The following is a 13,798-nucleotide window of genomic DNA, read 5'->3' on the forward strand; positions in this document are numbered from 1 at the left end:
CACTGAATACCTGCATTCAAATGTATTTTGAACACAATATGGTCAAATCGGCACTGTATGTGTAGAATACAAATTAGAATACTTTCATAGTGTTGTATTAGATTATAGTGTAGAAACATGGCAAAGCAATACGACCGCTGTGTTAGTGTGTTGCACGCATAGACTGTAAAACAAAGTGGACTAAGTGAGTGTGACGTCATTCATAGCGTTCAGCTCCTGTCCAATGAATCTTGACGAGGCTAGCAGTTATAGTTGCGAATTTGGAGCCGAGTTCCATATCTGGAATTCTGACCACGAGTATCATAGCAACCAAAGAGCCAATCCAGAGCGAGGCTGATGAAGGTAACGCTCCTTCCCACCCACACCTCTGATTTAGCATGGAGTGAGTGCTTAGGAACAGTTAATCAAACCTGTTGCTAATGCTAGCGAGAGTGACCTCGAGGAAAGAAGGTGCCTGATTCATATGTTATTTACGAACATACCTTCATTTACGGACACAATAGTGAAATGAAAACACCAGGATCATGCAGAGCGGATTAATAGCAACATTTTAATTCCAAAATGATGAGATTCACTGCAACAGTTACAGAGAGAGGGGTAACAATTTTTCATTGTAAAGTGAACTGAAGCTGAAGTCGATGGATCACTTCCTATTTGGAACGCGGCGACTAGCAGGTTAGCTACGTCCATTTTAAAAACAGTCTGTGGTTGCACCATTTGTCCTGTATTTATTCATTGCTGATTAGAACACCACAAGTGTAGTATGTTTTTCTCAACAGTACCGAGCAGTTTTGAAGCCTAGAATTTGCAATTATGCACCACAACATATTTTTTTGAAGTTACGTTAATCTGAGTACCAAGAATTGAAAGAGTAAAGGTGTGTTCACCCTTGCTATTGTTGGGACCTGGTTTGAGCAAAATTTAGTCCAGATGGACACTTGGTTTGATCCCATTCTAGTCCTGGATTAGTCCTGGTCTAATCCCTGTTTTAATGCAGTCTATGCACAAGAGTGAACGCCCCCTAACTGTACCAGAATACAGCTGGCATTTAGTTAAAGTCAAATTGCAGTTTAGGATTTTTTTAATCAAACTTTTCTGTGCACGACCTGCATTTGAAGTAGCAAAAATAATTGTGTTTTAACTCTGCAAAATGTAATAAATAGCTGTCTCATTAACTCATTTTTACACCAAAATGTGGAATATTTAATTGGGACATAACACATTTTCCTCTCTAACCCTTTGACACATTACACTTGAAATTATTAAAAGAAATATGAGGGTTCTTCTTCATAAATAAACACAAAAAGATTTGTACGTCTCCTTTATTGTGGTAGAGTAGTAACACTGTATTCAGAGATTCTCTATAGTAGTTAACTCAGCACAATTAGTACTACATATAGATTTGATTATTAGAAAAGAAGTACAAAGAAGCATACTTACTGAAGTGCAAACACATAAGCACAGGTTAATGTAATTGGACAAAACATGATATCTCATATTTCCTTATGTAAGACCACAAATAATTGCAGATCATAACTGAAAGAACCGTTACACTGTAAAATATGTTAATTATGTTAAAAATGGTGTGTCTGAAAACTACTCAGAGAAGTAAAGTTTTGTTAGAAGTAAACACTAGGTAATTTTGTTATATATTTGTATTTTTGTCCTTTTTGCCCATTATTTTCATTTTATTAAACATATTAGCCTACATCAGTTCTATTTTAACATATCTATCGATGCTCTGTGAAGCACGTAAAATAAAATATGAAATTTAATTAGATATAAAATAAAAAAATAAATACATAAATAAACATCAAATGAAGACATTTAAATTAAATAAATATCAAAATAATACATTCAAATTAAATAAATATCAAATTAAAACAAGCAATTTAGCAATTTGGTACGCCACCTTACATGATGCTAACAGTGCTCACTGGTTTAAGTGACATTCACAAAGCGGGATGATTGTTGTTAATATTTGGCATGTTTACGCTGAAAAAACTCCAGTGTCTTATCAGCGTGACTGAGGTGTAATGAGGTGGTGTCTTAACTTATTTGGCTTCATACTGTCCACTGCCACAGCAGACACCGGTCTGTCCTCGTGTCCCACTGGAGTCACGGTGAAGCCCAGTGCTCCATACTCTTCATCAGACTTCCTCGTCTTACTTTTCGTCTCATTACGTCCGTCTATCTCCACCTTTCTTTTCATCCCTGTTAAAATGTTTTTCATAGTGTCTCATTATCAAAAGTGTCTCTTGTTCACTGTTCTGTGTCACGATCTGTTCGCTCTCTCCTGTTCTTTGCTGTGTGCGCGCTGCGTACACACTGTCTACAGTATCTACAGTGTCATACGCGGAGTCATACACGCCCCCCGGCATCTCACCCCCACTATTTGAGAACCACTGAATTAGGGGTTGAAAGACTTATGCAAAATCAACTTTTTTTTTTTTTTTACTTTCTACCATTTTATAACGTTGTTCCCTCATCAAAAACATGCCTGAAGAGGTTTTACATATCATCGATGCATGTTTGACTAATTTTATAACATCTTCCAGTACCTATTGAAACCCTCCTTATGGTTAGCAGTGAGATTCTGTTCAATGCTCAGCCCACAAGCCTACGTCACCCATGCTCCCACACGACAATTTTCCATAAATATACAAAAGCATGATACAAAATTGTACACAGCAGCTTGACAAACCTAATGGTTTGTGCAGTAGTTTTATTAGGTTAGGATGCATGTGATTCTAAGGTGATAATAGGCATATCTTATCTTACCTTAATGCTCTGAAGGGGGAGTTAATTAGCGCAGAGTGAAGGGAAAAAACTACACTTGTTAATGTTAATATGTTGTTTTCATCAATAATTCATTTTCAATTCCCACTTAAACTGCCATCTTATTGTGGTGGGGGAGTTTGTGTACCTGAAAGATCCTAGAAGCTATGTTGGTGGCCTAGGTCCTAGGTCAGACTAAGAGCAGTTCACAATACCGTTATGTTATAAAATAAAACAAGGACCGTGATGTCGCTCAGTATAGCGCAGCCGGGGCCCCATCCTGGAACCAGGCATGGGATTGGTGCTAGAATGCGAGCGCCTTGTGGCCAGACCTTTGCCCAGAGGCCTGGCCAGGCTCAGCCTGGACGATGTGAGTCTGCACCCGTCCCCTCACCACCCGCAGACAGTGGTGACTGGGCAGAAGTCGAGGATGGGTGTCTCGGCGACCCGGTCCCTGGAATGTCACCTCGCTGGGGGGAAGGAGCATGAGCTCGTGTAGGAGGTTGAGAGGTACCGTCTAGATATAGTTGGACTCACCTCCACACACAGCTTGGGCTCAGGTACTCCTTGAGAGGGGTTGGACCCTCCACTTCTCTGACACTGCCCATGGGAAGAGGCAGCGAACTGGTGTAGGCTCGCTCATAGCTCCACAGCTCAGCCGCCACATGTTGGAGGGCACCCCGGCGAACGAGTGGGTCAGTGACAGGTCTCTCACTGTTGTGTCGGCTTATGGGCCGAACAGCAGTGCAGAGTACCCGACCTTCTTGGAGTCACTGAGAGGGGTACTAGATAGTACACCGACTGGAGACTTCATTGTTCTACTGGGGGACTTCAACGCCCATGCATGCCAGTGACACCTGGAGAGGAGTGATCGGGAAGAACGGCCTCCGTGATCTGAACCTGAGTGGTGTTCTGTTATTGGACTTCTGTGCTAGTTACAGTTTGTCCAAAACAAACACCATATTTGAGCACAAGGGCATCAGTGCTCATGGCACCTGGACACCCTAGGTCGGAGATTGATGACATTGATTGATGACATTGTTGCCGTGTCACCTGACCTTCGGCCGCGTGTCTTGGAAACTCGGGTGAAGAGAGGGGCAGAGCTGTCAACCGATCACAACCTGGTTGTCAGTTGGATCCGCTGGCAGAGGAGGAAGCCAGACAGACCTGAGAGACCCAAGGGTATCATGAGGCCCCATCACGCCTCCGGGAAAGCTTCTCCCACATCCCAGGGGAGGTTGGGGACATGGAGTCCTAGTGGGCTAAGTTCTCCACTTCCATTGTCAATGTGGCTGCTCGTAGCTGTGGTCGCAAGGTTTCTGCTGCCTGTTGCGGTGGCAATCTCCGAATACAGTGGTGGACGCCGAAAGTAAGGGATGCTGTGAGGCTGAAGAAAGAATCCTATCAGGACCTGTTGGCTTGTGGGACTCCTGAGGCAGCTGACAGGTACCATAAGGACAAGCATGCCGCAGCCCGTGCAGTCACAGAGGCAAAAACTCGGGACTGGGAGGAGTTCGGGGAGGCCATGGAGGAGGACTATCAGTAAGCCTCAAAGAAATTCTGGCAAACCATCTGACGCTTTAGGAGGGGGAAGCAGTGTTTCACCAACACTGTTTACAGTGTGGGTGGAGAGCTCTTCAATCCCACTGTTATGTCTTCCAAGCAGGACTCTGAGGCGGACTCATCTATCACTCTGGCTGAAGTCACTGAGGTGGTTGGCAAGCTCCTCGGTGGCAAGGCTCCGGGGGTGAATGAGATCCGTCCTCAGTATCTTAAATCTCAGTGCCTGTGGAATGGCATACCGGGGTGGTGGTCCCTCTGTTTAAGAATGGGGACCGGAGGGTGTGTTCCAACTACAGGTGAATCACAGTCCTCAGCCTTCCCGGTAAGGTCTATTCCAGAGTACTGGAGAGGAGAATCCGACCGATAGTCAAACCTCAGATCCAGGAGGAGCAGTGTGGTTTTTGTCCCAGTCGCGGAACACTGGACCAGCTGAAAATGAAAATTAGCACCTCCAAATTCGAGGCCATGGTTCTCAACCGGAAAAAGGTGGCTTGCCCTCTCCGGGTGGGTCGAGAGTCCTTGCCTCAAGTGGAGGAATTCAAGCATCTCGGGCTGTTGTTCACGAGTGAGGGAAGGATGGAGTTGCGATTGATAGGCGGATCGGTGCAGCATTTGCAGTGATGCGGTTACTGTATCGGTCTATTGTGGTAAAGAAGGAGCTGAGTTGAAAGGCAAAGCTCTCGATTTACCAGTCAGTCTATATTCCTATCCTCACCTATGGTCATGAGCTTTGGGTCATGACCGAAAGGACAAGATTGTGGATACAAGTGGTTGAAATTAGTTTCCTCTGCAGGGGGGCTGGGCGCTCCCTTATAAATAGGGCGAGGAGCTCAGTCAGGTTCGGGTATCTATTTCGGATGCTTCCTGGACACCTCCCTAATGAGGTGTTCCAGACACGTCCCTGTGGGAGGTGGTCCTGGGGAAGTCACAGGACATGCTAGAGGGACTATGTCTCTCAGCTGGCCTGAGAAAGAAAATGGATTGGATGGAGTGGATGGCCATTTTCAAGCAAGTGGCCAAGCAATACACAAGAATATGAAAATATACTAAGTATAAAGATTACAACATCAAATACAGCCTAAGGGATAAAACTGCAAATACAAGCAAAAGCATATGCTTTTCCCATAAGATGCACCAGTCACAAACATCTCAACCGCAAAACAACTTCATTACATTTCATTATCACCGCTTCTCTTGAGATTATCTACAGATGATATAGATGTAATTTACAGAGCATAAAAGTTGACTCAAATAAATTAAGTGTAAAGGTAATACTGCCACATATTAATACTAATAAGTTATAGGAAAATTAAAGAACTCTTCACCAAAGAACGATTCCTCAGTTCAACATGAAGATGAGGTGAGTGCTGTGTGTCTCATCTCACATCTCTGATTGAACACAGGGATTATACAGGGTCACATAGCAGCTTTGGTAGACTATTTAATTCTGTACAGACTGAAGCAGGAGAACATTAGGGCTCAAGATAACAACGACAGAAAAACAAAATGGGATATTGATCTATGAAAAACTCTTGAAGACCTGTATTTTTTCCTCACTTTGGAACATTATTTAGATTTGGCACACGGTTTGTTTGAATGCCATTGTAACAAAAAGGCTGCCCCTCCTACTCCCTACCTCCCTGGAGTGCATCAGACAACAGTCCAATTTTTGGATGGTCCAATCACAGCCGCTAATTTGTGTCACAAGGCAAACATCTCCTCTTGGATATTCCTGTAACATTCAGAGCTGAATAACCATAACGCTAACTTCCTTTACCTTAGAATTAGCGTTTGGCCCTTCACCTCTTGGCTCTGCAAAAATCTGTGCTGTTAACTTTCCAGTCCTTTGTGTTCTCTTTGCTTGTAAGCCACCACACTTGTTTTGACAGGAATGGACCATGTGTTTGTGATTGGTTAATTCAACTATTCGTAATCAAGAAGACAGATACTTTCTAGACTCACATGTCTTTGTAAAGTATTGTAAAAGTAGTCTTGGATGGCCAGGCAAGATAATTCTGCAGATTCTGAGATGAAAGGCTTAAAACTGGCCTAAACAAATTATCACTTGTCTATTGTGTTTCCCTCTGGGACAGTGAAGTCATATCTATCCACTAGTGTGCGGCCAACCTTAGACAGGCTGTATAAAAGTGTCTTGCTAAAAAAACACAACCTATTAATTGGCCTTGAGAGGAGTTGGAAATTAGCTGCCAACCTTTGTGTAACTTTGTGTTTCCTCTAAGCCCCTTTTGTTTTGTCACCATATAAGCTCTTTGCAGTAGGGCTGGGACCATAGACTGTATATATAAATGAACATAGCTAATGCGCTAGCTGCCACCTTCCAAATAGGAAGGGGTCATGGGTGTGCTTCCAGCACCATTGACTCTGGCTCAAATTCATTTTATATTGAAAAACTGTCACCCCTGGTTCTGTAATTGCTGCAGTAAGCCTCATCATTTTGGCCTTAAAATGTCCACATTAACCCACTCTACATGATCCTGGTGTTTGTTTTTTTTTAGCTATTTTGTCCGTGAATCAAGATAAGAACATTCATAACAGACAAATCAGGTGGCTTCTTTCCCCAAGGTCGCTCACTCAACCATTAGCAATAAGTTTAATTGACAGAGTTTGTAAGTGCCATGTCCCTACTCTAAATTCGCCTGTATAACTGCTAGCCTTGATGAGCTTCATTTGACTGGAGCCGAACACTATGGGTGACGTCATACTCCACTTCTTTATACAGTCTAATGGTGGGATGAAACACAATTTTCACAAGAGGACACATGACACAAGAAGTGATCCACTAGAGCGGGACAAGACGAGATGTTTAATAGATAAATAGTGAGATCCAGTTCACAACTACAACTAACGAACTACAACTTCTCAAATTATATCTCACCAGCTCTTGGCTCTGAGTTCAGGGTAAATCTGATGAGATCATTTTTGTCATGTGAGCACAGTCTTGCGGTGATTCTGCTTGCAAGATTTTGTGGCACAAGATCTTGTCCCATCCCTATTTTGCAGTATTCCTTTCAGCAGTAAAACAAATATGTCTGCCTCTTACCTCGTGGATTGTTGAGCGCTGCCTCCGTTGCCTTCCTGCCCTCTCCACAGTGGCTCTGGTCGAAGGGGAGACACTGCTCGCCCGTCCCAGCCACCACCTCCAGGTTTCGGGACGGGTCTTTGGGCTGCCCTAGGTTCCTGACGCGATAGACTCTGCGACTGCTGGTGTCAGACACGTACAGCACCTCTCCCATTGGGTCCATGGCCAGGTAGTACTTATGGGCTGGGCTAGTGCTGTGGAAGAAAAAAAAAAACAAGTCATTAAACCAAGCAGTGGACTCATTTTATGGTAATTCAAACATGTTTCATACGGCGCAATGCGTGTTTGTCAGACTATGGGATGAAGCTTCACAACACAACACTGTTCATGTAAGTATTCATGGGTTTCATGCTTATAGGCGCCACTTTTCCTCACTCAAAAAATATAATATCTTCTTTTGAATTGTCTATTGCTATGACATCTAGGGCTGACGTACTGATTGATTTTGTTCAATAGCAGTACCTTAACGGTTCTTTTTTTTTCAGTGCTTGTATTTTTCTTTTTTTTTGTGTAAATTAATGGCCAATATTATATATATAAAAAAAAAAATAAAAAAAAACTGATAAAAAAAACCTTCAATCCCTATATTATGTTATTATGGCAATTCATATTTTAAAACACAGTATTTGGGTATATGATGTTCAGTTATAACTCAAAACAAATCTGAGTGCAGATGAACCAGAGTGCACAGCTGATCCTCACCTGGACACACACACATTTAGTTTCACTTTTGTTTTTCGCTGCCTGCTGCATTTTAGATCAGAGGCAGCTCTGCGGAACACAGCTCTTTGTTTTGATAAATAACTTTACTCTTTTACTACCTGGACGGAGGAGGAGACATCGAAACAATGCCACAGGGAATGTGTGATGTAATCAAAGCTAAAGGTGGTCCAACAAAATATTAGAGTGTGTGACCTTTTTTTTTGGTGGTGACTTTTTTTTTGGCCAGACAGTGTATTTACTACACCACATTTATTTGTGAATTACAGTTTTACCGGGGCTGAGGAAGAGGAGGATTTTGGCAGAGTTTTGGTTCATATTATCTGTTTGGCTTCAACTGCAGAATGTGACTGGATGTGGATTTATTATTAGGCACAACACTTTGACTTTGAGACATTGTAAAGGCGCTGCACTGGAGACATGATGTGTTTTCAGATGGATACAAGTTGTAACTCTGGACACGCTGTTTCTTCAGCTCTTCCGTTTTGCCGGTAATATGACACACTGTGCTTGGTTTGCACAGATGTACAGCCCTATGTTAAAATGTGACTGCTGCCATTCATTTGTGCAGGGTACAGTCATGACGCATGAGCATATGTGCTGCTGTTAAATAAATCCGTGCTGTATGTACATTGGCACATAGACAGTCATTTAAAGCCAAGGAACCAGAAGTTGGCATCGAACAAACCTTTCTGGTTGGTTCCTACTTGGAACTGAGTTTCAGTGGCCAGCCCTAAATACAACTCTGCTGATTTTTCATCCCTCTCATCCTGAATAATAATTTAGATACAAAAGGCTCACTAGTGACACTTAGAACAGTTAATTCCTGTTTTGGATTTGGTTCAGTCTTGATTTAACCCTGGTTTAGCCTTGGTTTACAAACAAAGTGTATTCTGATCAAATTCACATTTTGGTTTAATAATGGCATTTGTTCTGTTATGGCAAGTGTTTTTGAGTTGCTGTGCTCCAGATCATCATGGATGAGTATTAAAACACTCACTGATGACGTTAGTCTAATAGTCATCATTACTCATTAAAGAGCCATCACAGTCCCATTGTAGTCCTTTTTTAGTCCTGGTGCAGAGTCCCAGTTTTGAAGTTTAAGTTTTGAGTTTAGCCTTGTTTTGGAGACATTTTTTGGTTTGGATTTCACAGATTTATTACTTTTAGTATTGATTAGTCATGACATGTCTGTCAACGTCTGTCAAAGTTTGAAAGCCACTGTGATATGACATTCTCGATCAAAAATAGTAACTTATTGCTCCTTTAAAGTTTGAGAGAGCAGTAACAACTACAATATTGAAATATACAAAGATGATAAACTTGATTTAATATCACGCTCACTGGTGCAGTATTTCACTTTATATTTGTTGAGAAAATCCTCCTTATGCCAATCTCTCTTCCTTTTATGTTCCCCGAGCTGCTGTGCCGTAATATACATACACATTATTGTCAGTCTATGGAGGCTCGCAATGCTCCGAGAGATGCCACAAGCCTGTTTCTGCGACAGTGTGGTTTATAGTCACAGTCTTGTGTTTGTCAGTATAAATTTGGTATGCCCAGATAAGAGAGCTTATGTATATATGTATGTGCAGACTGGCTGTAGTAGAAAGCTGCATAATTGAAGCCAAGCTAAACCCAAGCACGCTCCGTACACTATCTGTGACATGAGATGTGATTGGGGCTGGGAAAAGCGGTTTTGAATGTTCGCTTTGTTGTGTTCAAAATGTAGGTTTCTAGGAACATCGGAAATGCAGGTAAATGCATACAGCAGGCTTGTAAAATGGATGAAGATGGAAGAAAGACATGGCCCAATTATACTCAATGGCTTTTGGCGGTTGCATTGTGTTGTCATGTTGAAGGGAAGGATAGGACTATGGGAAAAGATCACGTAGAACAGCCAATATCAGACTATACATTTTTGAAGTTGAGTAACATTTATTACAGGTTGCATTGGCTAAAGAGTTGTGTGTTTATGGGGACTCATTACGTAAAATCAACTTTTATGAGCATTTAACAGTGTTCCTCACCATAAGCTTACTCAAAGTTCTACTCCAATTATTTCATGCATGTTTGGGTCTTGCAATCGAGACTTTGTTTTTTATTTCCATCTGATTTTTATTTAATGATTTTTTGGTACTATAAATCAATAGGACTGAGCAAATGAAAATAAATGACTGTTGGAGAGCTTTCCATATAAACTAGGCTTGTTTTTTGTGAATGTATGTGTTGTGGGAGTGGATAAATTATAACTGAATTAAAGCGAAACTACAAAATAATAAAGAAACCAAACTACAAATCTCATTCTATTATAAGCAGCTATTTTGCCCAAAGTCTAGCCCTGCACTTTTGTCACTATAGAAACAATCCACATTTGAGGGGAAAAAAAATGCTCTTAATTTACCGTAAATTTCGGACTACAGAGCGCACCTGAATATAAGCCGCACCAGCTAAATTTGAAGAGAAAATCAATTTTGTACATATATAAGCCGCACCTGAATATAAGCCGCAGGTTTTCATATTGTAACATGAGATATTTACACAGAAAGACGGTGCACCGACACGCTTTTTTAAAAACTGTGCCTGAAAATTGGCACCAACACGACATCAACACGGGATGAACACATCTGCAGGTTTAGAAAATAAAACTGCACCAACACGGAAAATCTGCTTTTATTTCCTCTGAAAACTTTTGTCGTCTTTTTACATTGACCAAGTTGGATTCATTGATGCCGAGCTTACGTGCAGTGGCTCTATTTCAGGGATCGGCAACCCGCGGCTCCGGAGCCGCATGCGCCTCTTTCAGCCTTATACTGCGGCTCTGCGTGGCTTGGGAAAATAAATTTTAAGTATTTAATTGAAGTGTATTTTATTTGTGTTAGCTCTTTTTTGTTGTAGTTTAAATTGGAAGATTATTAAAATAAAATTATATTTTCTTATTTTTCGTTGCTCAAAATAAGCGTCACACTCGCGGAACAAAGTTCAAAACAAACACCGCTCACGTCTCATGTCTCACAGACACAGACACTGACACAGACCTGCGTAAAGAGCCCTGATTTTCAGACGCTGTGCGCACAGGGGTCAGGAGCAACTTTCGCCCATCCCTAATGACACACTAATAAACTCGTCCGTAGATGTATCATGAAAATCCTGCTGGAAATCGCTACAGAAATCTATTTGATGTAGTAGCAAGTATATTATCTGCTCTTGTCTCCGCGATGACGTTTCACGTATAACACATCAGACATGTCGCCCAAAAGTAGAGCCACAAGCGTGTGAAAATGAGCCAAAACAAAAGTCTTTGGAGAGCTTTTAACAAAGGGGAAAATGACAACTGAGGAGCCAGAAGAGGAGACTACGACCTCCAAGAAAAACAAAGATTAATTTAACAGACAATGCCTACTTAAAATCTGGATTTGTCGCTACAGGTGACTCTCACGCACAGTCCGCTCTGCGTAATATGCGGGAAAAGCAAATGAGGCAATGAAACCTTCAAAACTGCTTTGGCACATGGAGAATAAGCACCTGGGATTAAACGATATGCTTTTAGAGTTGTTTTTTTTTTTTTTTTTTTTAAAGAAACTGCGGAGTAGACATAATCACATAATCAGCGCAGGGCTCACACTGATGCAGCGGTTTAGTGAGTTGTATTTTTTTTATGCACTGAAGTTATTTTTGCCATATTTATCTGTCACATGTAGAAGGCTTGTCCGTGAAAATAAAACCTACATTATTCCGTTACATTATTATTATTATACACAGTGTTATCTTCATTTTAGATGTCACAAAGTATTTACGGCTCCCAGTGTTTTATTTTACGTGGAAAGTGGATCCAAATGGCTCTTTGCGTGTTACAGGTTGTCGACCCCTGCTCTATTTCCTTCTTTATCTTAAAAACTGCATCATGTCCATTTCATGATGTGCAAAATGATCATTCAAAATCAAAACTAGTGAATTCTTCAGAGCAGAATCTTTCCCCATGTCTGTCTCACTTTTACGTTTACAGCTAGAGAGCGCCCCCCAGGGGCCGTTATCCAGTAAAATTCCATAAATAAGCCGCACTGCTGTATAGGCTGCAGGGTTCAAAGCGTGGAAAAAAAGTAGCGGCTTATAATACGAAATGTACGGTAAATTGTTGTTACCATGGTAACAACAGACTACATACCTAAATGCCTGGCAATGCTATCAATAGGGTCCATAAGATAGATCTATAATCAAGATTTTTCTTAATTGGTCATGTACATAGCCTTGGATCTGAATACTGGTTTTGAAAACGAAAGAAAAATGCTTGATTTAGACTAAAGTTTAGATTTGAAAAGTATAAAGCAGATCTCTATAAACTGGTTCATTTTAATTCAGTTTAACTTACTGTTTAGAAAATGTGGCGGACACGGGAAACTTGCCTTGTCACACAGTCTTGTACCAATTTATTTCTCCAAACAGAAGACGACATAAACAGTGATAATGCACCAAATTTGGAAGCTAAATTGTCAGAGCAGCTTGACTTTTTATCTAGGAATAAACTGGAGAATAAAATGTGTCTTGCTATCCATGTGTTAAAAGCGATGTAGACATGTGAATGCTTATAGATGCTTGAACAACCCATTTATTATTATTATTTTTTGTATTATTATTATTATTTTTTTTATTTTATTTTTTTATCTCAGACGATTGCCATGTTATGATCTCATCTTTTAAATCTGTTTGTAGTTTGTCAGTAATAAGGCAGTGTATTTACGTAGTTTTGTATGTATGTATTTTGATAGAGCGGTGTGATCCACTCACCCCCAGGTTGGCGGTTGCGATTCAGGCTCCCACAGATGAATGCTGTTGTTGTGTCCTTGGGCAAGACACTTACCCAACCTTGGCCCAACTGTCTGTGTACACTGGTGTATGACAGAAAATCGCTATATATAAAAATATGACCATTTATCTTGTGACCATTTGGTGTCCTGTACAAAGTAATCAATTTTTTATTTTATTTAATTTTTTTATTGTCACCTAAAAATAGCAAGGTGTTTCTCATATTACATGTTACTACCTCGGGAACATGGAATTAACAGGTTGAGCATTTCTAATTTTGTGTGGTTCAAGAAGTTAAAAGTCTATGGCTCATCAGTGTGGACAGTTAAACAAAAGCGAACACTAACTCACAAATAGATCAGATAGCTGTGGGGTATGACATTATGTATTCTTCTCTCATGATACTGAAATGCAAATCCCTCCACTTAGCCTCTTCTTGACAGTGGATCCTGTACCGCGCGTGGGAGGAGTGCCAACTGCAGTAATTGCGGCCGTGTACAGGAGACATATGTACCGTAGCACTGCTCTGGTTCATTAGGCTTGTACCTTATGTTATTGTCATTTGATTCAAGTCCATTTTTGAAGCTTCAACCCCTCAAGTGTTATATCCACTAGATGTGAGTTACTGTAACTTTTATTTCCAATAGAAGAAACATGTAAAGATATAACAAAAAATATATCCTTCCTACTTTTCTGATAAAAACAGCACACACAATAGCAAATAAACCATAACTTAGTAATTGAATAGGCGGCCTGCAGCAAAATATTGTAACTTAACCATCCTCCTTGCTATTATCAATAATCATAATGATTCCATGAAAATTAAGTAAATTA

The 13,798-nt window shown here is 40.8% G+C and overlaps 1 protein-coding gene across 1 annotated transcript in view; it reads right to left on the reverse strand.

Moving 5' to 3' along the window:
- tenm1 (teneurin transmembrane protein 1) overlaps nucleotides 1-13,798 on the reverse strand; it is a 431,225-nt gene that overhangs the window by 82,853 nt on the left and 334,574 nt on the right. Inside the window, exon 22 of the mRNA XM_033974050.2 lies at nucleotides 7,403-7,635. Within this exon, the coding sequence (XP_033829941.1) occupies nucleotides 7,403-7,635 (233 nt within the window). The remainder of the gene's footprint in view (nucleotides 1-7,402; nucleotides 7,636-13,798) is intronic.

The sequence above is a fragment of the Periophthalmus magnuspinnatus genome, chromosome 10 (genome assembly GCF_009829125.3).
Source record: "Periophthalmus magnuspinnatus isolate fPerMag1 chromosome 10, fPerMag1.2.pri, whole genome shotgun sequence".
In the NCBI taxonomy this organism is placed as follows: Eukaryota; Metazoa; Chordata; class Actinopteri; order Gobiiformes; family Gobiidae; genus Periophthalmus; species Periophthalmus magnuspinnatus.